The sequence below is a fragment of the Piliocolobus tephrosceles genome, chromosome X (genome assembly GCF_002776525.5).
Source record: "Piliocolobus tephrosceles isolate RC106 chromosome X, ASM277652v3, whole genome shotgun sequence".
NCBI lineage: Eukaryota > Metazoa > Chordata > Mammalia > Primates > Cercopithecidae > Piliocolobus > Piliocolobus tephrosceles.
In genome coordinates this window covers 84,787,111-84,814,428 of record NC_045455.1, presented here as the reverse complement: position 1 = coordinate 84,814,428, position 27,318 = coordinate 84,787,111, and the positions used below count along the sequence as shown (strand labels likewise).

Sequence of the window (27,318 nt, the reverse complement as noted above, 5' to 3'; positions counted from 1 at the left end):
CCAAAGTGCTGACATTACAGGCATGAGCCACCACACCCGGCCCAATAACTTCTAAAAATTAGGAAAGCTAAAACTTAATATTTGCCAGGAACTGAATATTTAGTGAGGAAACATTTCATCTAAGTAACTGGAATTTCTGGCTATCATTGGTGTTTTGGTATTGTTGGTTACTGAAACTAGCATTGGAAAAACCCTGCTTCATATCTTGCTTCGTAGAAAAACGAAATCCAGTTAGCACTGTTAGGTATTGCCTTTTAAGTTAGTTGGTCACCCTGCACACTCTTAGAACTTAAACTTGTTTGCAAGGTGACTGGGTGACTGACATAGGCCTGAGGTGGCACTTGAGGCTAACTCTTCCACCAGAAGTCTGTGGTATTTACGTAGATATGACTTGGTTATGGTACACTCTGTGGACTGCAAGAGATTGCCACTGAAAGATAGCCATGTACATTTTCATTTGTCCTCTTATCAGTCCTTTTCTGTCTCGGGAATTCTTTTTTTTTTTTTGCAATGGAGTCTTGTTCTCTTGCCCAGGATGGAGTGCAGTGGCACAATCTCGGCTCACTGCAACCTCGGCTTCCTGGGTTCAAGCAATTCTCCTGCCTCAGCCTCCCAAGTAGCTGGGATTACAGGTGTGCAACACCATGCTCGACTAATTTTTGTATTTTTAGTAGAAGTAGGGTTTCACCATGCCTTCCAGGAAGGTCTTGAACTCCTGACCTCAGGTGATCTACCCGCCTCAGCCTCCCAAAGTGCCGGGATTACAGGCATGAGCCACCACACCTGGCCCTGTCTCAGAAATTCTATCAGTGGTTTTCACTTTTTCCCCTTCTGAGGTTTCCCTCAAAGGAAAAGAATTTTCAAGGATTGAATGAGAAACTTGAAAAGCCAAAAAGATGGAGAGCATGTTTAAGGTAACAGTGCTAAGGTGTTTATTGACGGTCGTGAAGGGGAAGGGGCCTATGAAACATGGCCATCTCACAGTGGAGGTCACATGCCTCTTGTATGCTGATCACAACTTGGTGTTCCTCGCCTGTGGCAATAAGCCCGGGTATGACTTTTCTGTCTTTGGAGCCTGAATGAAATGAATACTTACTCTTTGTGGTCTGATTAGATTTTGAAGGCATGTGGCATGAGTCCAAATCCCAAAGTTACCTTGATAGAGTTTATTTATGAAAACATGCCCCAACTGAGCAGAATTCAGATTGGACAAGATCTCACTTGCCAGGGCAGACATTTTTTCTCTAAGTATATATTTGGAGTGTATCTGAGGATGTAGACCCTCAGTCCACCCCACTTACACTCACAGATCTGTGGGCGAGTATTGAGCAGGAATGTGACAGATATTATATGGGGCTTCTTTTGGTGCTACCTGCTACTAAGCTATGTTAGTATCAGCTGTGAGACAAATGCTTTGTAATGAAGCACATTTATCCTGTGTCTGCTTTCTGTCTTCTTCTAATCAGAGAATCAGAGGTGAATTTTTATAGAAATCTTTTGTGGCCCAACCAGAAAGATGTAATTAAAAACAGTAGGAAAAAAAATTGAAACTTACTGCTATTTTTCCTTTTTCTTTTAAAATTTTTCTTTCTTCCTTTTTTTTTTTTTTCCTTTTCTTTTCAAGACAAGGTCTCTGTTGCTCAGGCTGGAGTGTTATCATAGTTCACTACAGCCTTCAACTATTAGGCTCAAGCGATCCTCCCGCCACAGCCTTCTGAGTAACTAGTACTACAGATGCACCATGCTTGCCTAATTAAAAATTTTTTTTTGATTTTGTTTTAAATTTTATGTTAAACTATGTTGCCCAGGATGGGCTCTAACTCCTAGCCTCAAGCAGTCCTCCTGCCTTTGCCTCCCAAAGTGCTGGGATGATAGATATGAGCTACTGTGCCCAACCTACTCTTCCTTTTTAAAATCACTATTATTTCTTTGTAGTGAAATTGTGTATGAGGAGGTTTGTAATTTAAACTAATAGTCTAGTCTTCAGCTCTATAAGTAAATACAAAACCATATGGTATTTTGGTGATTTGGGTAAGTATTCCTCCCTCGTTAGCTTTGTATCAAATAATATGTTGTCTAGTTCATTCAGGGAGCTCACTGAGTGCTCATTGTGGTCAGGTACAGTGGGCAGTGCTGGCAAGATAGAGAAGAAAGTATAACACAGAGAGAGCTATGTATGCACCAGATTTTAATGCATGTGATAAAGCTGATAGGTCTGTGCTTTGTACTCTGGCAGTCAAGGAAGTTTCCATTTACTCTGGTGGGCAAATCTGGATAAGTTTTACAGAGAAGGTACCCATGAGTTTGGTGTTTACAAGTTTGCTGGGTAAAGGTTGGGTACAGGCAGTCTAGGCGGATGTCCAGCAGGAGAGAACAATGGGGAGGCGTGTGCACTGGGTATAGCAAGTGAGCTCTGTGATGCTAGAGGTGGTTGGGAATGGTAGGGCCCTCGAGACTGGCTCGGAGTTTGGGGCTTTATTCTGTATGGGAAAGGAGCCATTGAAAATGTTTAAACAAGACAGTGACTTGGAATAAAACTGTTATTCTTCCCCCAAACCACATGCTTTTCCCCCATGAAACCCAAGAAGATTCATTAAACTAAGAAACAAAAAGTGGCCGTGTCTATTTCTCAAGCACACTTTATTTTCACCTTTCCTTTTTCTTTCTCTGTATTATTTAGTGTAAAGATTATCAGGAGTCAACAAAGCTCGTGACTTTTTCCCCCAAGGCGTTGTATTGTATCGTACATTATTTGGCAGATGTTGGAATAATGAATGCTACTTTCCTTGCATTCATTTATTGGTCAGCCAACTGTTGCATTTTTCACAATCCTTTCCCTCAAGGAATTTGAACTGTTATTTTTATCTTTAAATCTGTATGTTTATCTGTTTTCAAACACTAGAAAGTCTCAAGAATGTGCTAGTCTTGTTTGACACTTCTTTTGGTTAAAAAAAAAATCAAATTGTCTCTATTTTCTAGGCTTACCAAGAGACTAAAGAGTGAATCCCTGAAATCCGACTTTACAATAGATTTAAAACATGAGGTATGTCATGTTTTGTTTGATTAAAAGTCCTAGTAATCAAGCATTCACGACCTTCGATGTAAAAGGTGTTTTGCATTCCCTAATCGTGTATTTTCCCCACCCACATCTACTCCCCACAGAGAGAATTTCACAACACTCCAGTGAATTAGGTGCTTTTATTTTAAGCTCATTTCAGTTATGTAGGTGAAGACAGAACAGCGAAAAAGGTTACATCTTGTGATTCATGATTCTTTACTTTTAAGCTAGATGGATGGGTCCAGAGGTGGATTTCTAAAAACATGCAAAAATGTCATTAGAAGTACTCTGCTCTTACGTGGTGCTTCGGTTGTACATATGCCAGTATAGATTGAATGATCGTGCCCCCCCGTGCCCAATTCATACCTTGAAACCTGAGCCCCAGTGAAATGGTCTTTGGAAGTAGACCTGTGGGAGGTGATAGGGGCATGAGAGTGGAGCCCTCATGAATGGGATTGGCACTTTTATAAAAGAGGCCCCAGGGAGCTTCCTTGCCCTTTCTGCCATGTGAGGACACAGCTAGAAGGTGCCATCCATGGACCAGGAAGCAGGCCCTCACCACTGAATCTGCCAGTCCCTTGATCTTAGACTTCCCAGCCCCCAGAATTGTGAGAAATAAATTTGTTGTTTACACTCCCCTCAGTCTGTGGACATTCCTTTTCCCCCCACCCTCCAGTTTGAAAATCTGTAGCTTTAAACCAGATAGCAAATTTACCTTTATGTTGATTGTAATTACTGATATATTTGATTTCTATCACTTTATTTTGTTTCCCTCTCCTTATATTCTATGTTTCTTTTTTCTTTTCTTTTTTTTTTTAAGACGGAGTCTCGCTCTGTCACCCAGGTTGGAGTGCAGTGGCACCATCTCGGCTCACTGCAACCTCCTCCTCCTGGATTCAAGCAGTTCTCTGCCTCATCCTCCTGAGTAGCTGGGATTACAGGTGCCCACTACCATGCCCGGCTAATGTTTTTTGTATTTTTAGTAGAGACGGCATTTCACCATCTTAGCCAGGCTGATCTTGAACTCCTGACTTTGTGATCTGCCCACCTTGGCCTCCCAAAGTGCTGGGATTACAGGAGTGAGCCACCGTGCCCAGCCCCTCTATTTTTCTATTTTAAAGTTCCTTGTCTTCTTATTTATTTATTTATTTACCTATTAGTCCATATTTTTTCTTGTCTGCTATTTTAGAAGTTCAATCTGTCTGTAATTTACTGGTTACTTTAAATATTATAACATGCATTCTTAACCTAACAATGGTTTATTAATCAACAGCCAGAAAATTTGAGGGCCTTAGGATAATTTAACTCTGATTATCCCACTCCCAACTTGTATGCAATTGTTGTTCAATATTTTTGTCCCTTTTTCTTTTTACCCTGGAAACTTAGATATTATCATTATTTTATGCAGTTAACATTTATATTAACTTGTCATATATTTGCCATTGTTTTTGCTTATCATTCCATCTTGCTTCTTTGGCCTTCCAACTGAATCATTTTTATTCCTCCTGAAGTGTATCCTTTAGAATTTCTTTTAGTGAGGTGGTAAATTCTCTCTATTTTTTCTTTAACAATATTTATTTCAACTTTGTTTTTGAAGCATACTTACATCATGTAGATGATTCTAGGTTGCCAGTCATTTTCTGTCATCACAAGTATTATTCAATTATTTTTCTTTTTTCTTTCTTTTTTTTTTTTTTTTTTTCGAGATAGAGTGTCTCTCACTCTGTCACCCAGGCTGGAGTGCAGTGGTGTGATCTCAGCTCACTGCAACCTCCCTCTCCTGAGTTCAAGCAATTCTTCTGCCTCAGCCTCCTGAGTAGCTCGGTCTACAGGTGTGCATCACCACGACCAGCTAATTTTTGTATTTTTAAGTAAAGATGGGGTTTCACCATATTGGACAGGCTGGTCTCAAACTTCTGACCTGACTCCAGGATCAGGCCTCCCAAAGTGCTGGGATTACAGGCGTCAGCTACCACGCCCAGCCTCAGTTATTTTTCACATGTGCTTACTTGTTTTGTGTAATCTTTTTAAAATAATTTTTTCTCATGTTTTAGAGTTTTTCTTTATAAAAATATATTAAACATAGTAATTTTATAATCTGTTTGATAATTCTGATATCTGAAGTTTTTTGAGTCTGATTAAATTATGTCTGCTGGCTCTTGTTCATTATCTTATTTCTTTTTTATGTGTGATTTTTTTTTTTTTTTTTTTTTCTCTGAGTGATTGTTCTGTAAGCACCCTTGTTCCTTTGGGAAAATCCTCTGAGCCTTCTATTAAGGTTGTGGTTCCTTAGTAAGGATTTACATTAGCTTCTGCCTGTTGCTAGTGGGTTATACTGACTTGAGATAATTTAAATTATCAGTTTGACGTGTTTTGGGACCTCATAGGTAGCACAAATAGGGGAGGCCTGGCTTTTGGTTACAAAATCTAAGAGGAGATTTAGAGATTATTCTTTTCCCTCCGTTTAGACCCATGGTCCTAGCTTTATGTATGGAACTGCTGTTAGTCACACCCCACCTTGGGTGGGTCACATAGCCTTCAGTCTCTTCACTCCTATCAGAAACTCAGCCTTGCCAGAGGTCAGCCGATACCTACTAGGGAAAACTACCCTTGGTACCCTTTTTTCCCCAGGATCTCACTTTCCCACTTCTGTTCTCACAGATTCCACGTTTTTGTGCCAACTTAGCAATACATTTAAGTATTTAAGGGCATTTTACCCAACATTTTAAGATGTTTTAAGCAAGCTGAGTATTCGGGGTATGTAATTACCATATTAAGGAAACTGGAGCCGTAATAATATTTTCTTCCATCTCTCTGTGATGTTGTAGAATGTGTTCTTTCCTAAAACCGCATACTTTTTAATTTTTTGGAGGTTAGAATATTGATTCATAGTTAATTGCTTATTGTTAGTAATAGAATACATTTATTCACGTGGAATTGTCATTTTTTTAAGTTTAAAAAGTCCTGTTGAATACTGACAAATTGATATGGTTCAACCTCCTCTCTGTGGAAGATGTGTTCTGCTTTCCCTTGAGATATTTTGTCCCTTCTTTTACTTGTGTTGACTGAGTTCTTTCGTCACTGCCTGTCTTCTGTCTTGTGGCAGATTGCCCTCTACATCTGGGACAAAGGCGGAGGACCTCCCCTGACCCCAGTGCCTGAGTTTTGTACAGATGACGTGGACTTCTACTGTGCTACCACGTTCCATTCTTTTCTACCACTTTGTGTAAGTAACAGAAGAGAAACTTCTTTGCATATCAAGGGAAAAATTTAGATGCTGTGCATAATGCCATCCTAGCACTTTAAAATAAATTTTAGATTCAGGGCATTCATGTGCAAGTTTGTTACAAGGGTATATTGCATGATGCTAAGGTTTGGGCTTCTACTGATTCTGTCACCCAAGTAGTGAACATGGTACCCAATAGGAAGTTTTCAAACCTTGCTCTTCTTCCTTCCTCACCTTTTTAGAGTCCCCAGTGTCTGTTGTTCCTGTTTTTATGTTTGTGTGTACCCAATGTTTAGCTCCCACTTATAAGTGAAAACATACATGCAGTATTTGGTTTTCTGTTTCTGCATTAATTCACGTAGGATAGTGGCCCTCAGCTGCATCCATGTTGCTGCAAGTACATTATTTCATTCTTATGGCTGTATAGTATTCCTTGGTATATCTGTACCACATTTTCTCTATTCAATCCACCATTAATGGGCTGATTCCATGTCTTCACTGATTCCATGTCTTTGCTATTGTGAATAGTGCTGCACTAGCACTTTACATCTAAAAAGAAAATCAACATTTTCCCTGTGCCGGGTAAGAACTATATATCATGACTCTAGTAATAACAGTCATACAAGGTTAGTATTATTGTAACTCCATCTTACAAGTGAGAAGAGAGAGGCACAGAGAAGCCAAGTGCTTGTTTATGACTACATAGCTAGTAGGGAGGGAAACAAGGGTTCTGATGGGCTCCCCTTTACTCCAGAGCCTTTGTGAAGGACTGCCCATCATAGCGCTCTAGGGTTAGTGTGCCCAGAGTCATTTATTTTGTTGATGATGTAGGATGCATTGATTGGAATTTCTGTTCCATTTCCTGGAAAGGCCATTTCCAGTGCTTTCTGTGACACCTAAGCCTTCTCCACAAGCCTGCACCCTTTACTCTCTCAGCAGGTGGCTCTGCCTTTCATCTCACTGACAGCCATCCAGAACTTTCAGAATGAATTCACTTGTTTTGGCAGACCCAAGGTCCAGCCCCAGTATGAGCCTGGAGACCCTGACACTCACTAGTTTGTTAACTGCTTTTCTCATAAGAAAAAATACGTTCACCAACCTCAAATGTTGTCGTTATTCTCAAGTCAGTCACACAGAAGTCTGTGTGTGCCATTTTAAGAGATAAATACATAGACACACACACACACACACACACCCCAAAACACAGTGCAGATTGAGAGAGAATCTGTAATGTGTTTGCAGTTCCAGAGGCGGGGAGCAGTCTTTCTAGGCAGAATGCTTGCTTGCTCTTGCAGTGCTCTCCTAGTGCCTTGAGTGACATGACAAAGCTGTAGTTAGATGTCACTGTAAACCAGCCCCAAATTATGTAGGAGTCATGATTGAGTATGATTGCAGGCCTAAGAGGGTAATAAAGGGGTCAAGAAGGGCTTGGGTGTGCCTTGTTGACAAATCCGTCTTGGTGCTCTCTTTCATCTGTGTGATCATCCTGGGCTCCAGGACTGCCCCCACCCCACCTTCACCAGGTGTTTGAAGGAATCCTACCTTTGGCAGAGGAGAAAACATCCTTAGCCTAGACTTGGGTCACCAGTAAAGAGGCTGCTGTAAAAATGTTTTCAACATTAAAGTAAGGCCAGGCCCAGAAAAGGGCAACATCTCTTATTTTACACTAAAAAATCCTCCTATTTCTTTCTTTTTGTCAAAATCTTCACCAGCTGGAGAAAGGAAATGAGAAGTAACTAACATGTATTGGTCAGTTACTATGTGCTTAAAAAATTATAGTAATAATAGCAGCCTTGTGGTGGTTATTTTTTTTTTTTTTCTAAACAAGCCAACTGAAATTCTGAGAGCTTAAGAAACTTGTTAAGGGATGCACAGTCCATGCACAGTGGAGCAGGCAGGTCCAGGGCTGGCTGACAGAAAGGCTTATATTGTCAGCTGCCCTATGTTTCCATTTCTCCTCTAAAACTTCATCCCGGATATGTTTGATATCCTTGACACTGGTTAATTTGAACTCTAGAGCATGTGAGATCTAACGTGGGTGTGAAGTTAACGCTGACTCACATATGCATATATTTTTTCTTTTCTTTTTTTTAGGGAAAGCCAGTGAAGAAGGAGGATATTTTTGTTGCAGTAAAAACATGCAAGAAATTTCATGGTGACAGAAGTATGTTTTGGGTTATTCATTTTATCGAACGCTAAAATCCAAACTACCTTTTTAAAAAAAGTACAAATGAATTCTTGAGTGTAAATTCAGGAAAGGGATAATGACAATCCGGATGTTGAAGTGAAAGCAGTTATTTAATCAATATTCCTCATTGCAGCATTTCAATCACCAAGATCAATTAGGAGGGAAAAATTTGTATTGAAACATGAGTGGTCGTAGCCGATACTGTTTATAGCAGTATTTTAAATTGGAAATGGAAAAGCTCAGTGTGGCAGTCTTGGAGACTGTGTGAAAAACAATCCATTTTGTCAAACAACATATCAGGTCTGTGCGCAGTCTCTAAACGGGATGAAGAATGTCAAGAGGGGATTTCAAGGTAACAGCATGCCAACAAAGAATCGAGACTTTTTCTTGTTTTTTCAATTTATTTCAAATGCTTACCTTGGAACTTGTTAGTTAAGAGATGTATTTGCCCATGAGTAGATAATATTGGAGAAGAAGAAAAAGCCGCTGTACAAACAGTGAATCTCTTCTTAAAGAAATCCTGGCATGCAGATTAATGTTGTTTTTATTCAGGTTTTTGATGTCATTACAGAATTTTGCTAAGTTGTGATGATAATGTAAAAAAAAAAAAGCCCATCCTAAATATAAATAGACATAATTTCTCTCTTTTTGCACCTTATTTCAAGCAACACTTTTCTGAAATTGAAAATTAGGCAGTCTTTTGCATTTTCTAATTTTAGTGCATATTTTAATTTTTTTTCTCATGAAAAGACTGTCGATTTCACCAAGAATGTGATATTTATGTAGGAGAGATTTCTAAACCAACTGTCATTTTCATGGGATTGGAACTACTGAGGAAGTTCATTTATGTATTTTATGTGATAATATGATACATACAAATTATATTTTAAAGGGGAAAATGTTTTCCAAATAAAATAATAGTGTAATTTGAGATAATAGTATTGTCTAAGACATCAACATCAATTAGAATCGAGCTATAATCAATTATATCTTAAAAATGCATTAACTATAAACCTTCGTATTTGCCTAAAATAGCCACGTTAAATTCCAAATCCTATTAAATCAGCCTAAGTGAATATATACATTTGTTATGCAACGAGTCCTAAGACACTATGAAGAATCAGTATAGCTGTTAAAATTTTCTATCATAAATTTAACCTAAATTTAATATTCTTTTACTTTTTTCATAATATGGAAGGGGTTTTTGGGATTATTTTGACAAATACCTTTTTTAAATAGGTATTGGGGAAATGAACTATGCTGTTTTTTGTTTTATTTCTTTTACAGCAAGCAGGAACTGTTTGAGTTGATTTAATTGATCTTGAAGCTACACTTGGAGTAGTGATTATTTTCACGATATGAATGTTAAGGATGGTGGTGCTGGTACTTTTTCTTTGAAACACATTTTTCAGGTCACAGTGAAGCAGTAAAATTAGGGACACTCCGTTTTGTATTTTTTATATTCTACAGAAATGAAAAAAAATAGTTTGTTATTTTTGATTGAGTAATTTTGAATCTAGTTTACTGCTTTCTTATTTTGTAGAAGTTTGAGATACTCTTTTTAGATATTTATGAAATCCTTTCTTATTTGAATTTTGACTCAAAAGTCTTTAAAAATTACAAAATCTTAAAAGCCTACGAGGAACATTAGAAACAAACCTTCCAAAGCCAGATGCATTGATTTACTGCTGTTAATTTGAATCTGGTATCACTGAAGCATGAGGCCTAAAATGTATCATGACGTTTTCATATTTGGGTTTCTGTGGTAAACTGTTTTGCAACTTGGATGTGTTTGTTTGAAAAGATAGTCTAAGGCAACAGGATTTGAGTGACTTTGAAGTCCATTTTGCATGACTTCATGTAGCCTGCCAGGCCACTGGGCTCTGCCCCTCATTTTAGAAGCCTAGTCCAGCCACCAGTTGGCCCAAAGAGTTATCCAGTAGTATCAGTTACAAGGATGACACCACACTAACTGCTTCTAACTGTTAATATTTTTTACATTTTCTGGTGTGTTTTTCACATATGTTCTGTCATCTGATTTCATGTTGACACTTCCTTGTGATATGATAATTATTGTTATTCACTTGTTGTAGAAAAAGCTGAGTATGGAATGATACACAACTGGCCCAGTTTCTTGTATCCTATTGAGTAGCAGAGCCAAGGACTTGGGTTTTCTGGCTCCTAAATCCCACATTTTTTTTTCTACCATGGCACAGCTATACTGTAATCTCCTTGGATGTATTACATAATCAACACTTGATGAATAGTCTTTGATGTTCACATTGATGTCCTGCTATGCTCAAGGTCAGTTTTGTCTTGGCCAGAAGCTGTGAAAGTAGGCTTTCCATTTTTAGTAGCAATGGGTATGGCAAGGAATTGAAACCCACACAGGATCTAAAATACAAATTGAGCTGAGAATTTAAGACTGCCACTCCTATCTAAGCATGTCACTGCTATAGTCAAACAGAACACATGGTCTGGGGTGTTGGGTTTTTTTTTTTTTTTTTTCATTTTCCTTTCCCTGTGTGCTCTATGGTAGAAATACGTTAGTCATAAAGGCCAAATGATGAAGGAAAAAAAATCTAGAGAAACTGTACTTGTCTTTGCCAAGCTGAGAGTGGACTGTACTGTTAATTGTGGGCACAGTGTCCCCTGGCACTGAGTGGTGATGGCCCCACTCCTGGTTCATTATAGTGTTGGTCACCTTCCGGGATGAGAGGGAGAGACGGAACACGTTGTGTTCAAGGCCCTAGTCACAGCAAGGGAAAGTATAGATTGCATTTAGTTTTTATACTGTCATGGAAGAATTGGTAATAAAACCAAGTTTCAAAATGAAAAGAAATATTTGAAATATTGTACTTTCTTTGCTTAACAATGACACATTTATGTAATTGCTTTTGTCTGGATTTTGACTTAAGTAAAACATAGCATTCTTAGAACACAAGCAAAAATATATTCTGTCTTTTAACTCAAGGAAGTAATCCATATTGACATAGTTGAAACAGCAACACCCTCTGAGAGGCAAGCATTTAGTAGGGTTTTAAAGAAACTTGGGAACGGTTACATAAGGTGATGAATTGGGCATAGCATGTAAAATTATATTTAAGCAAGGAAATAATCTCTGATGTTTTAATATTCAGCTTGATTGCTTCCTCTTGGGTTCTGTGTTTCTCACTATGGGACCGGAGCTGTCAGAAAACCTTAAGAATTTTCTTTGCATCATTTTGCCATGCAGTTTGCGTACATGTCTCTTGTACCCCGTGGCAGCCACTGGTTTTGTTCGTCAAATGGTGGGTTGTGGGACGCTCTCCTGCAGTCTGCCTCTAATTAAAGAGGTTAAAGTGCCGTTTGGTCAGCCTTTAGTTCCTTTCCATAGCTTCCTAAGCTCTTAAAAATTAGCACTATATTCCTTTCAGTTTTAAAAAAAAAAAACCTGCTATCTTTCCTGCTGTGGTCTTGTCTAGAGGCAAATCTGAACAAACTGATTGAAAGGGGTGTTAGGAGGCTGGTGTTCTCTTTGACTAAAGAGGCTTACACGTACTGTGGTACAATCTGCTTACTTAAAAGGCGAGGCTTAAATTAAAATACAGCAGATAGACGGCCAGACTGTAATCAAATGAGGTGATTAGATCAATGACTGAAGAGAGGAGAAGAGTCAGGTGTTGCCTTTCCCTGGCTGTTGAATAGCTGATGTTCCAAATTGTCCTACAGTCTTGTGTTAGGTCATCCAGGAGGGATACTTTTTAGGCTTAGGTACACCTTAGTCTTTAAAATGAGGAATGAGGACACACTTGTGTGTGTGTCCCTAATCTGCTCCTGAGAAGAGAAGTGCAATCAGGGTCTGATTTTGTGGCCACTGACTTGCACACTGAGACGAAAGGGCCATCTGCAAGCTGGAAATAGTGGATTCCTTAAAATAAAAACTATTCACATTCGATGGTGTGGTAGTTTTAATAAAATGTTCAAGTGTCAAGTTCGTTTTCATTTATAACCTGAGACAGTTTTACAAGTCACTTCCCTGGGGGTAAAAATGCATGTGCTGTCCTCACAGTGAGACACATCTTCTGCTTAGAGTCTAGAAAGCTCTAAGAAAGATGTATGCCATCTGTGCAGCTGGCATTTTTATAGTAAAATTTTTTTACTTTGCTCCAAGTTTGTTATCTCATGACAAACTTTCTTGGAGGCATTCACTATTATGTGATAAGAAGTATGTTTCTTTATTGAAAAGGAGATAATGTGTCAGGTGACTTATTAAAGTATTTTCTCAAAGTTTAATATCTTTAGGAATACAGTGCCTCAATACAATATAAAATATTTTGTAAGCAAAAGAATGAGTTCATTTTAGAATTTAAATGATGCTAATAAAATAGGCCATTATTTTAAAAGTTTAATTTAGAATCAACTGTGGTTGAAAATAAAGCCTTAAGCTTTTTTTTTTTTTTTTGGAAGACTTTAAATCCTTTACGGCTAAGAGATACAACACATGGAGGTTATATTGACAAAGGGAGAGATGTACAAACTGTTGAATGCTTTAGGTATTATAGAATCATAATATCTTAGTATATTTAAATGGTTGGCTTGTTTTAAAATGATTAATCAAAGGCTGAATTGCCTTTATGAATAAAACCTTCCTTTAACAAGTCTCCATAAATAATCCTAGGCCTTTTATTGAAATGCCTACAACATTCAGTCATCACTCAACTATTTATTGAGTACCTACTATGTACTAGGCACTGTGCCAGATATTGGGAAATAAGTCATACACACATTCTTATCTTTAGTGTAATTTCTTTTGTATTTTTTTATTTTTTTTAGACAGAGTCTTGCTCTGTTGCCCCTCTGGAATGCAGTGGCCGGATCTCAGCTCACTACAAGCTCTGCCTCCTGGGTTTACACCATTATCCTGCCTCACCCTCCCAAGTAGCTGGGACTACAGGCGCCCGCCACCTCGCCCAGCTAGTTTTTTGTATTTTTTAGTAGAGATGGGGTTTCACAGTATTAGCCAGGATGGTCTCGATCTCCTGACCTCGTGATCCGCCCGCCTCGGCCTCCCAAAGTGCTGGGATTACAGGCGTGAGCCACTGCACCCGGCCCTTTAGTGTAATTTCTATTTTACCTGTTTCAAAGTAAAAGAGAAAGCAAAAGCGCTAATTCACCCTTGATTTTGATTTTAATTTTATTTAAATCCGTTAATTGAGAAGAAACACCTGTGCTGTTTAATAAACCTATTAGAGCAAAAAAGGACTGAAGGCCTAAAGGCTGAGGAAATTGAAAGCAAAATTCACACAGCCTGCAGGGCCCTTGCTGGGGGACTGAGGAAAGTTCTTGACCTTTCCTCACACCTTCTTCCAGCATTATGCAATGGAGGATATTTTACCCAACAGTGTGTACTTTTAGTGGCTACAAGCTGCAGGGAGCCCTTACTGGGGTAAGTTCTGTTGCTTATTATATGCAAAGCAAACTGCCACAGCAGTGCCAAGGTCAACATTTTTGTTGCGCTGAAATTTGGAAGTAGAACAGAGTAAAATTTTTTAAAATTTCTTTTTCCCTTTTTTTGTCCCCCAGTAGCTCTATCAATTATTTAGTACATCTTTGACCATTTTGACATGTAGAAACCTTTAGAACTATCTGCTTTTTTGTGGTTGTGGAAAAATTATATTTTAATATATGGAAATAATATTTAACTGGTAATTCGGTGATAATTTAGTAGATGTGCAGAACTCAGTTTTTTTTTTTTAAAAAAGCCAATGAATGAGAGATTATGAAATGATGGGATACTTTCGTATTTTCTATTTAAGGGCTGTCTGAACTGGACTCAGAATTTGCTTACTTACTAGCTAAACACTTAAATTTTACATTGAAACATCAGTTTTTGCATTTATTTCTATTTGAGTTGGGAACAGGGGAAAGATACATGATCTGATAAAGCTTCTCAAAAGTTAAGTGAAGATTTGGTTCATCAGAGTTTTGATTCTTAAATTAACAGTATATAATATCTGAATGATTTTTTTCTATTGAAAAAACAAGAAACCACTTTTTAAAATTCAGAGATGTATAGGCAGCAATTTGTTTTTTAAGTATAGAAGAAAATAATTACTTGGGCAGGTGAATTAATATCAAGCAGTGGTAAATCTCTATGTCAGGTATGCAGACAGAGCTGTCTTTGAGCATCCAAAGCAAAAATACAGAAAGCCAGGACAGCTTTCCATTGTGTTTATTGTGTTAAAACATTTAGCTGCTAATGATAGAATTTTAAAGCTTGTAGTAGTTTTGAATGTTATTACTTCCACATTTTTCAAAAGAACAACATTGTAATATCAGTCATCATATGCAGTGATTCTCATTTGGCAGGGTCATGCTGTTTGTAAGGTTGGGTAGTTCTGTAGAATCTTTGGGTGGGGACATGCATAGTTTGCAAAGGTCTTCCCATGCTCCATAGTAAGGGGGATGGATTTTCTCTTACCATGCTCCATGGTAAAAGAAAAATTAGTTAACATTAATGTAAACACAATAGCATAATCAAACTAGAAAATTTGTCAGTATATGGAAGTAAGTGCATTCATCAACAGGAATGAGAAATGCTTTACTCTAGAGAATGTTGAAAATGCTTCAAGAAGAGGGTTTTAGTCAACAATGTTGGCATTTCTCAGGATTGGAAGCAAGCAACTCTTGGAACACCTGAAGAACAACAAGTAATGTTTCTCTTCCTTTGTAGATGATTATACTGCCATTTTGAATTTTTAAGCTTCCTTGTGTAACTGTGCCGGTGATTGTCATCTCTGTAATTTTTTCAGTACCTATTGTTAAGCAGACTTGGGAGAGCCAGGCAAGTCTCATTGAATACTATAGTGACTATACTGAAAATTCCATTCCTACTGTGGATTTGGGAATTCCTAATACAGATAGAGGTGAGTCCATAATTCTTACTAGTCTCCTTATTAAACACCCCCATTCTGTAAATACAGTAAATTAGGTTAGGATAAAAATGAAATATTTTGTAAGTGCTATAATTTTTGCCTCATATTAGTTTTTTTCCCTTCTTCCCTCATGGATATAGATTGGTTCTTTCAAACTAAGGGCTTTGTAGTACAAAGTGTTGTAGGTGTTTAGTAGACTGTATCCTATAATTGAGCACATGATAGTTCCAACAGAATTTAACAATAGATTTTTCATACCTTCATAATTCTTTGTGGTCGTGATGGGGTGTTTAAAGTTGATTTATCATATTCCCACACAAAGCTTCTATCCTTGTCAGTATTATAGTCTAGTTCACATATTATATTACCTGTGAGTACTACCTAATCACATTCTACACTAGTTATATGTAGAATAAACTCTATTCTATATGTTAAGATTTTAATTAGCAAATTGTTAGAAATAAACCTGCTTTTCTCTTCAAATTGCAGGCTTTCTAATTAAAAACACATTTTAGGATGTACAGAGTGGAATGGTAGACTTTGGAGACTCCAAAAGGTGTGGGAGAGTAGAAGAGGGGTGAGGGATGAGAAATTACCCACTGGGTACGATAGACACTGTTCGGGTGATGGCTTCACCAAAAGCCCAGACTTCACCACTGTGCAGTATGCCCATGTTACAAAACTGCACTTCTACCTCTTAAATCTATAAAAAAATTTTAAAATTGTGTCAAAAATGGAAGTGTAAATTTGGCCACCTCATCTTCAGATAGTCTTTATTCATCTTAAGTTTTATCCAGTATTCCTGCCACCCTTTTTTCTTTAGTTTTTTTGTTCCCCATACCCTTCTATGAGTAAAGAAAAAAAGTAGCAAACTGATTATGTTCTATACAATTTATCTTAATTATTTTATGTTAGTGTCACTCATAATTCTTTCATTAATATAGTACAGTGTAGATTCAGATATGCCATTTCTGTAGTTACCAGTTCTTCTGACAAGGTTAAGTGTATTACTGAGTCTGTCTGTTGCTGTTTGATTTGGAAAAACTGTTGTAGATTGGGTTTAATAATCATGTATTTATGTATACCTTCCTTGTTTGATTTCTTCATTTCTAGTCTGACCTTATTGCCTATATTTATATTTGTTCTAAAAGGGATTTGAGATGGCTTTCAAACATACATCTTGTAATGGTTAAAAATACACAGAGATCAAGAGTAAAGAAAATAAAGGTCAAATTAAGTGGTTTGGTAGTCATTAATGTAAGTTAATATTTGTTCTCCACTGTGTCACCAAATAATTAAAATGAGGGGCATATTCCTGTTTATCAGTTTGACTACTCTTCCCAAGTGTTTTATTTTGGTCCCAGCATTTACCATTAAAGCATTGTAATTTATCTGTTGGTATCCGAAGGACTGTTACTCTGTCTTACTCAGCACTGTATCTTCAGTGCATATCTTAGTACCTGCCACAGTATCTGGCATATTAGAAACTTAGTGGTAGTAAATATTTACAAAACAAATAGAGGTATAAGCGTCCACCTTTGCACTGCTGCTTCCCTGTGGCAGTGGTGCCTGGGGTTCTAACAGCTCCTTCAGAATAAGCGTATCTAAGAAAGGATGCCATTGCTCATTGCTGTGAGTCTTAAAACTTTCTTGCCGGGACTGAAGATACTAATTCTATCTCTACCTCAAATTATCTGTGTGACTGTGTAATTCCACTAATCTCTATAAGTCTCCATTTCCTCGTGTGTGAAATGAATGACTTGAATTTCGTCATCTGTAAAGTTCCTACTGGTTCAATGTGTCTATGAAAATTAGAAAGGCTGTTTTTAAAAATTTTGAACTTTTAAGCTGCATGTTGGTGTGTAAGCTCTTACAACACTTCAAAACTAAAAAGAAATTAATGAATTCTATATATTTTATAGGAAATAATACATTGTAAGTTTTTTCTTGCATTTTCTAGGTCATTGTGGAAAGACATTTGCCATATTGGAAAGATTTCTGAATCGTAGCCATGACAAAACAGCATGGTTAGTCATTGTGGATGATGATACATTAATAAGGTAAGGAGTCATTCTCATCCTAAATGGCTTTAAATTTTAATATATTCCTATTCAAAAAACTAGATGGTACTTTTTCTGGCCAAGATGAATTAACGGGGACAAGGTTTACCCTTTTATCTCAACCAGCCCTCTAAAAGAACAAAATATATAAAACAAAGATTTTTAAGATACTGAATATTAGGTGCAAAGGAAAATAATCTAAAAGAAACATGAAGCAAATGAGGTGAGTTCTGTGACTGCCACAGCTGACTGCCTTAAGAGAATTCCAAGTTACTGCTTAGGGAGGGAGCACCAGATGGAACCTGGCAGACTCTGTGGGCGGAAAAGATGGAACTAAGAGTCTCACGAGACCAAGGCTATTCGAGTTTGCAGGGCAGAGTACCAGAGAGGAGAGAGCTATACAGAAAGGGAATACTGGAGATAGATGAAGAGCGAGCCCCCTGTGTATTCAGTAGAGTATTGATCAGTGCATATGTGTGAGGAAACTACCTGATGCTGGGGAAAGATCCAACCAGATTAGAGGGAATGGTGCCTGACACTCACACAGGCCTGGGCTGGAAAACCCCTATTCATAAGGTATTGAAAAGAGTATGTAAAAGGGTCTTACCTCAATAGGCGGGATAGTTAACCCTAGACTAAGCACTTTACTAGTCCTGCCTAACATATCTGAAAAGCTAGATACAAGAAAGGCAAACTGTTTCCAAGTTTCCTGTGTCTGAGAACAAAACTCAGGAAGGCTTACAGAAATACAAAAATAACCAACATCTAATAAAGTCGAATTCATAATGTCTGCCATCCAATCAAAAGTTGCCAGGCATATAAAGCAGCAGGAAAATACAGAAGTGAAAAAAAATTAGCTTATTGAAATCGTTGCAGAATTTATGCAAGGTTAGAATTAGAAGTTGTTAAGCTGTTATTATTAAATAGTTATACCTCTGTTCTATATGTTCAAAAAAGACATGGAATGTCTCTTAGTCTTAAATAAGTTGAAATCATACCTCTAGAGATGAAAACTACATTCTTGATTGAGGTGAAAAACCCACTGGATGGGTTTCATAGCAAATTAGACATTTAAGAAGAAAGTATCAGTGAACTTGAAGACATTGCAATAATAACTATCCAAAGTGAAACACCAAGATAAAAAATAATTTTAGAAAATTAACACCATCACTGAGCTGTGGGACAATTTCAGGTGGCCTTGAATATATACAGTTGAAATCTCCAAAGAGTAGGGGCACATAAGTATTTAAAGAAATATTTTTCAAATTTAATGAAACTTGTAAACCCACAGATCCAAGAGTCTTAGTGAATCCCAGGCACACCATGAGCACAAAAGCAGAGAACAGCCACCTCCAGGAATGCCATAATGGACACTTATGGCAGTACCCACTGCCCTGCTCCGGGCAGCTGTGGAATTGAGGACTAGCATGCTCAACCCATTGCAGCTACCTGCAACACCAACATGGACCTCTTGGGTCTCAGTGGGTTGTTCCACCACCACTGCTGCCATCATTCATATCATACCAGCTACTCAGGGGGCTGACAACTTGTCTACCCATCTAGCCCACTGCTCTCATTACTAGCTTCTAAGCAAGCAGTTCACCTGCAGGCCCAAGAATCAATCATACAGAACTCTGTAACACTGCAGCCAGCATAAGCTGCTCTCGGGCCTAAAAACACGTGTATTGACCCTTCTGCTGCCACCACTGGGGCCCAAAGACTAACTCAGTTGGCATCCAAGTCCCCAGCAAAATTTCACAGCTTTGGCTAATAACCATACCCTAAGCCACTGAGGAAATTACACATACCATGAACCTTGTGTACTACTGAAAAAGTCACACAAAGACCATGCTACAACAGCACTAAAAATGAAAGCCAAAGTGTCTTACTTAACCAACAACATATATACATCTTCAGGAAAAATATTCTCCCCTACAAAAGCAATTTTTAAAAATTGGAAAAACAGTACCAGATATGCAGATATCAATGGAAGGAAACAGGAAACATGAAAAAGCAGGAAAATATGATACCAGTAAAGGGCCACAACAGTTTACTAGGAACAGATCCCAATCAGTAAGAATTCCTTGAAATAACAGATAAAGAATTCAAAATATTGATTTTAAAGACCCTCATTGAGGTATAAGAGAAATGTGAAAACCAGTACAAAAATAAGAAAATGAATTCAAGATATGAATGAGAGATATACCAAGGAGACAGATATCTTTAAAAAACCAAACAGGTTCTGGAACTGAAAATTCATTGAAGAAAATACAAAATACATTTGAAAGGTTCAGTAATAGAGTAGACCAAGCAGAAGGAGGAATTTCAAAACTTGACGACAGATCTTTTGAAATAATCCAGCCAGACAAAAATAAGGAAAAAATGAAAAAGAATGAAAATAGCCCTCAAGATGTCTGGGACTCCACAAAATGACCAAACTTATGAATTATCAATATTTTTGAGGGAAAAGAGAGATCAAAAAGTTTAGAAATCCTACTGAAGGAAATAATTGATGAAAATGTCCCAAATCTAGCAAAAGAGTTAGATATTTAGATACAGGAGATCCAGTGATCTTCAGGTAAATACATTGAAAAAAGGACTTTACATGGCATATTAGGACTTCACATGGCATATTATATTCAGAATGTTTAAATTCAAGTGAAAGAAAGAATCTTTAAAATTAGCAAGAGCAAAAGCATCAAGTCACGTATAAAGGACTAATAGTGGACTTTTCAGCAGAAACCTTATAGGCCAAAGAGAATGAGATGAACTTTAGCCATCGTGCTAAAAGAAAGAAAGGAAAAAAAAAGCTGTGAGCCAAGAATTTTATATCCTGCTGGAATAAGCCTTATAGATAAAGGAGAAATAATCTTTCCCAGACAAGGAAATGCTGAGGGAATTTGTCACCACTAGACTGACCCTACAGGAAGTGCTCAAAGGGGTCTTGAACATGGAAACAACAGGTTGATACTATTCCCCAAACACATGAAAATATAAAACTCACAGGTCTTATAAAACAGAGAATGGAATCAAATGGAAATCTGACAAAATTTCATCAAACCACAACAGAGAGAAAAAGAATGAATTTATAAAACAACTAGAAGATAGTAAACAGTATGACAGGGACAAAGCCTCACGTATCAAGATTAACTTTGGATATAACTGGATTAAATACTTCACTTAAAAGATACAGATTGCCAGAATGGATTTTTAAAATTATTTTATCTGGCATTTTCCAATAACATTGGTAGTATTTTTTTTTAATTATACTTTAAGTTCTGGGGTACATGTGCAGAATGTGCATGTTTGTTACATAGGTATACACGTGCCATGGTGGTTTGCTGCACTCATCAACCCATCATCTACACTAGGTATTTCTCCTAATGCCACCCCTCTCCTAACCTCCAACAGGCCGTGGTATGTGATGTTCCCCTCCCTCTGTCCAAGTGATCTCATTGTTCAGCTCCCACATATGACTGAGAACATGCAGTGTTTGGTTTTCTGTTCCTGTGTTAGTTTGCTGAGAATGATGGTTTCCAGATTCATCCATGTCCCTGCAAAACATGAAACCATCCTTTTTTATTGCTGCATAGTATTCCATGGTGTATATGTGCCACATTTTGTTTATCCGGTCTGTCATTGATGGGCATTTGGATTGGTTCCAAGTCTTTGCTATTGTGAATAGAGCTGTAGTAAACCTAAGTGTGCATGTGTCTTTATAGTGGAATGACTTACAATCCTTTGGGTATATACCAAATAATGGGATTGCTGGGTCAAATGGTATTTCTAGTTCTAGATCCTTGAGGAATCGCCACACTGTCTTCCACAATGGTTGAATTTACACTCCCACCAGCAGCATAAAAACGTTCCTATTTTTCCAGCATCTGTTGTTTCCTGACTTTTAATGCTTGCCATTCTAACTGCCGTAAGATTATATCTCATTGCGGTCTTGATTTGCATTTCTCTAATGACAGTAATGAGCTTTTTTTCATATGTTTGTTGGCCACATAAATGTCTTCTTTTGAGAAGTGTCTGTTCATATCCTTTGTCCACTTTTCAATGGGGTTGTTTGTATTTTTCTTGTAAATTTGTTTAAGTTCTTTGTGGATTCGGGATATTAGCTCTTTGTCAGATGGATAGATTGCAAAAATTTTCTGCCATTCTGTAGGTTGCCTGTTCACTCTGATGATAGTTTCTTTTGCTGTGCAGAAGCTCTTTAGTTTAATTAGATCCTATCTGTCAATTTTGGCTTTTGTTGCCATTGCTTTTGATGTTTTAGTCATGAAGTCTTTGCCTATGCCAGTGTCCTGAATGGTATTGCCTAGGTTTTCTTCTAGGGTTTTTATGGTTTTAGGTCTTTAACTCTTTAATCCATCTTTAGTTAATTTTTGTATAAGGTGTAAAGAAGGTTTTCTGCATATGGCTAGCCAGTTTTCCCAACAGAGAGTAGGATTGCAACCCCTGCTTTTTTTTTTTTTTCCTTTCCATTTTCTTGGCAAATCTTCCTCCATTCCTTTATTTTGAGCCTATGTGTGTCTTTGCACATGAGATGGGTCTCCTGAATACAGCACACTGATGGGTCTTGACTCTATACAGTTTGCCAGTCTATCTTTTAAATGGAGCATTTAGCCCACTTTCATTTAAGGTTAATATTGTTATGTGTGAATTTGATCCTGTCATTATGATGCTAGCTGGTTATTTTGCCAGTTGTTGATGTAGTTTCTTCATAGCATAGAAGGTCTTTACAATTTGGTATGTTTTTGCAGTGGCTGGTACTGCTTTTTCCTTTCCATATGTAGGGCTTCCTTCAGGAGCTCTTCTGAGGAAGGCCCAGTGGTGGCAGAATCTCTCAGCATTTGCTTGTTTGTGAAGGATATTATTTCTCTTTCGCTTATGAAGTTTAGTTTGGCCGGATATGAAATTCTGGGTTGAAAATTCTTTTAAGAATGTTGAATGTTGACACCCACTCTCTTCTTGTGGCTTGTAGGGTTTCTGCTGAGAGATCCGCTGTTAGTCTGATGGGCTGCCCTTTGTGGGTGACCCAGCCTTTCTCTCTGGCTGCCTTTAAATTTTTTCCTTCATTTCAACCTTGGTGAATCTGACGATTATGTGTCTTAGGGTTGCTCTTCCTGATGAGTATCTTTGTGGTGTTCTCTGTATTTCCTGAATTTGAATGTTAGCTTGTCTTGCTAGGTTGGGGAAGTTCTCCTGGATAATATCCTGAAGAGTGTTTTCCAACTTGGTTCCATTCTCCCCATCAGTTTTAGGTACAGCAATCAAACATAGATTTGTTTTTTTCACATAGTCCCATATTTCTTAGAGGCTTTGTTTTTCATTCTTTTTACTCTAATCTTCACACTTTATTTCAGTAAGTTGGTCTTCAATCTCTGCTATCCTTTCTTCCATTTGATGGATTAGGCTATTGATACTTGTATATACTTCACAAAGTTCTCATGCTGTGTTTTTCAGCTCCATCAGGTTATTTATGTTCCTCTCTAAACTGGTTATTCTAGTTAGCAGTTGCTCTGTTTTTTAAGGTTCTTAGCTTCCTTGCATTGGATTAGAACATGCTCCTTTAGCTCGGAGGAGTTTGTTATTACCCACCTTCTGAAGTCTACTTCTGTCAGTTCATCAAACTCATTCTCTGTCCAGTTTTGTTCCCTTGCTGGCGAGGAGTTGTTATCCTTGGGAGGAGAAGAGGCATTCTGGTTGTTTTTGGAATTTTCAGCCTTTTGGCGCTGGTTTTTCCTCATCTTCATGGATTTATCCACCTTTGCTCTTTGATGGTGGTGGCCTTCAGATGGGGTTTTTGTGTGGATGTCCTTTTTTTTTTGATGTTGGTGCTATTCCTTTCTGTTGGTTCGTTTTCCTTCTAACAGTCAGGCCCCTCTACTGCAGGCCTGCTTGAGTTCGCTGGAGGTTCACTCCAGACCTCATCTGCCTGGATATTACCAGTGGAGGCTGCAGAACAGCAAAGATTGCTGCCTTTTCCTTCCTTTGGAAGCATTGTCCCAGACGGGCACCCACCAGATGCCAGCTGGGGCTCTCCTGTATGAGGTGTCTGCCGGCCCCTGCTGGGAGGTGTCTCCCAGTCAGGAGGCACAGGGTTCAGGGACCCACTTGAAGAGGCACTCTGTCCCTTAGGAGAGCTCCAGTGCTGTGCTTGGAGATCCACTGCTCTCTTCAGAGCCAGCAGACATGAACATTTAAGTCTGCTGAAGCTGTACCCATAGCCACCCCTTCCCCCAGGTGCTCTGTCCCAGGGAGATGGGAGTTTTATCTATAAGCCCCTGACTGGGCCTCCGCCTTTCATTCAGAGATGCCCTGCCCAGAGAGGAGGAATCTAGAGAGGCAGTCTGGCTACAGCAGCTTTGCTTAGCTGTGGTGGCCTCCACCCAGTTCGAAGTTCTAGGCAGCTTTGTTTACACTCTGAGGGGAAAACCACCTACTCAAGCCTCAGTAATGGCAGATGCCCCTCTCCCCACCAAGCTCAAGCATCCCAGGTGGACTTCAGACTGCTGTGCTGGCAGCGAGAATTTCCAGCCAGTGGATTTTAGCTTGCTGGGTTCTGTGGGGGTGGGATTCGCTGAGCTAGACTACTTGGCTCCCTGGTTTCAGCCCCCTTTCCAGGGGAGTGAACAGTTCTGTCTCACTGGAATTCCAGGCACCACCGGGGTATAAAAAAAACTCCTGCAGCTATGTCGGTGTCTGCCCAAATGGCTGCCCAGTTTTGTGCGTGAGACCCAGGGACCTGGTTGGTATAGGTACCTGAGGGAATATCCTGGTCTGTGGGTTGTGAAGACCGTGGGAAAAGCGTAGGATCTGGGCCAGAATGCACCATTCCTCATAGCACAGTCCCTCTCGGCTTCCCTTGGCTAGGTGAGGGAGTTCCCCGAACCCTTGCGCTTCCCACGTAAGATGACACACCCCGTTTCTGTTTGCCATCTGTGGACTGCACCCACTGTCCAACCAGTCCCAATGAGATGCGCCAGGTACCTCAGTTGGAAATGCAGAAATCACCTGCCTTCTGCATTGATCTCACTGGGAGCTGCAGACCAGAGCTGTTCCTGTTCAGCCATCTTGCCAACCATCTCCTGTTTTGTTTTGATAATTATTTCTCATAGTTCTCGAGGCTAGAAGCCTGAGATCAGGGTGCCAGCATGGTTGGGCTCTGGTGAGGGCTCTCTTTTCGGTTGCAGCATGCTGACTTCTTGTATCCTCAGATGGTGGAAAGAGAGCAAGCTACCTCTGTGGCCTCTTAGAAGGGCATGAATCCCATTTATGAGGTCTCCACCCTCATAATCTCTTCACCCCTGCCAAAGGTCCCACCTCTAAATACCTTCATATTGGGAATTAGATTTCAACATATAAAATTTGGGGGGAACACAAACATTCATTCCATAACAGCTACTAGTCTTCTCTTAGTGTAGATTATCAAATACTAAGAAGAAGAAGGGTCTATTTTTCAATAGAGATGATGGAGAAACACTGTAAAATTATGTAACTTTTTTTTTTTCATCACCATCTGGTTCATCCACAGTATGTTTCTTTTTTTTATTGTGGTAAAGTACACACAACATCAAATTTACCATCATAACAATTTTTAAGTGTACAGTTTAGTAGTATTAAATACGTTCATAATGTTGTGCAGCCATCTCCATAACTCTTTTCATCTTGTAAAACTGAACCTCTATATCCATTAAACAATAACTGTCTATACTCCCTCATCCCCTGGCAACCATCATTCTATTTTCTGCCTCTATGCTTTTGACTACTCTCAGTACCTCATATAAATGGAATCATACAGTACTTTTTTTTTTTGACTTGCTTATTTTACTTAGCATAATGTCCACAAAATTTATCCGTGTTGTAGCATATTGCAGAATTTCCTTCCTATTTAAGACTGAATAATATTCCATGGATACAGTATGGATAGACCATATTTTGCTTATCCATTCATCTGTTGATGGACACTCCCTCAACATGGGGTTGTGGGTATGCACCCAGAAATTGAATGACTAGATCATGTGGTAATTTTATTTGTAATGGAACCATCACACTGTTTTCCCATAGAGGTTGTTCCATTTTACGTTCCTACCGGAAGTGCACAAGGTTTCCAGTTTCTCCACATCCTTATCAACCCCATGATTTTCTGGGTGTTTTTGTTTTTGATAGTCACCATTCTAGTGGGTGTTGAGTTTTGATTTGCATTTCCGTAATGATTAGCCGATGAGGAGAAAACTGACCTATTTTCCCCTCTGTTCTCACACTGCAATAATCATCAACACAGAAGACAACCTCTGTGACCAAAAGTGTGGAGCAGGGAGATTTCTCTTACCCACCAAACAATCAGTCCGTTGTGCAGTGGACACCAAATGGGTGTCCCCTAATTCAATTTTAACACTGTCTACTTGGAGATAGTGCCAGTTCCCACAGTGTGAGGGTTCAGTCCCCAAGACTGCCCTACCACCCCATACACCAGACACCCGTCATTAAGTCCGGGCCTCCAGAACTTCTGACTGATGAGCTTCATGTCGGGGTTCTTTCTCACATTTACCAGTTTATTATAAAGGATATTACAAAGATACAGATGAAGAGATGTGTAGGGTGAGGTATGAGAGAAGGGGTGCAGAGCTTCCATGCCCTCCAGGAACCTCTACATGTTCAGACATCCTAAAGCTCTCTGAAGCCTGCTCTCTTGAGCTTTATGAAGGCTTCATTATGTAGCCACAATTGATTAAACCATTGGCCACTGATGATCATCTTGACTTTCAGCTGCTTTCCCCTCCCAGGAGACTGGGGGGTGGGACTGAAAGTCCCAACTCTCTAATCATGCCTTTGTCTTTCTAGTGACCAGTCCCATCTTGAAGCTGTCGGTGAACATTAGCCTACAAAAAGATAGCAATTTGGATGTTCCAAAGATTTTAGGATTGGTATGTCAGCAAATGGGTGATGAAAGCCAAATATATATTTCTTAATATCACAGTCTGCCCTTGGTCTTCAGATACCTTACGTCAAAAGAACATATAACTCAAAAGATATTGCCACATTAGAGTCTCATTGCATCGTTAATAACTAGTCTAGTCCATTATATTGTATTAATATTTCCCAGGGTGAGTCCACTCAGGTTTGCAGGCTTCCCTTCAATCTTGTCAGGTTCCAAAGCTGGAGCAGTCTTGGCAAACAAATAGCTTTTCCTTTTTAGATATCTGTTTTAATTGAGGTGAGAGACAATGGCATCTGTTTCTCTGAGTGTCTTTCAAGGTGTTAATGTAATGTTGGATTTCCCTCAATTTATAATCCATTATTCATTCCTTTACCCTCAACTACTATTTCTGTTTCTCTCCGTTAATACCCAAATGTTTTCACCTTTGGAAGAGACATCAGAATCACGGCCGTTCCGGTTTAGATTGCAGTCAGCAATGCTTGTCTGGCAGGCACCTCCTCCTTAGTCCATTCCCATGCAGATAGGGTAAAGTTACGTAGGTGCACAGCTAGTGGGTTATTTTTACCACCAGGCAATATAGCTGCATTCACTTTTAGCCCCAGTTTTGCTAAATGGGGTGAAGGAGCAACCCAGTCACATCAGGCCCTAAGGAATTTTGACATAAGGTTTAAAAACATAGTTATGGTTTTTTGCCTAGAAATCAGCCCTCCTTCCAGCACTGGCAGTTGCAGGCCTAGGTCCTAGGACCACTACATCAGGTAGGAGGGAAAGAAAAGGTTTTAGTGAGCTGATTTGGGGAATAAAGAAAAAATGGTCGTTATTCCAGTGTGCTCCTGGCTTGGCAAGATTTGCATAGTCATCCCAGCATCCTCTTCATCCCTTCTTCTCCAGATCAGCTTTAGAAAAACAGGAACATCTCATG

General features: G+C 38.8%; 1 protein-coding gene across 2 annotated transcripts in view; it reads left to right on the top strand.

The window, feature by feature from the left end:
* B3GLCT (beta 3-glucosyltransferase) overlaps window positions 1-27,318 on the top strand; it is a 113,757-nt gene that overhangs the window by 63,032 nt on the left and 23,407 nt on the right. For both annotated transcript variants that reach the window (XM_023208776.2, XM_023208777.1), the window contains exons 8-12: window positions 2,980-3,043; window positions 6,165-6,284; window positions 8,379-8,448; window positions 15,267-15,380; window positions 17,350-17,449. In XM_023208776.2, coding sequence (XP_023064544.1) covers window positions 2,980-3,043; window positions 6,165-6,284; window positions 8,379-8,448; window positions 15,267-15,380; window positions 17,350-17,449 — 468 coding nt within the window. The remainder of the gene's footprint in view (window positions 1-2,979; window positions 3,044-6,164; window positions 6,285-8,378; window positions 8,449-15,266; window positions 15,381-17,349; window positions 17,450-27,318) is intronic.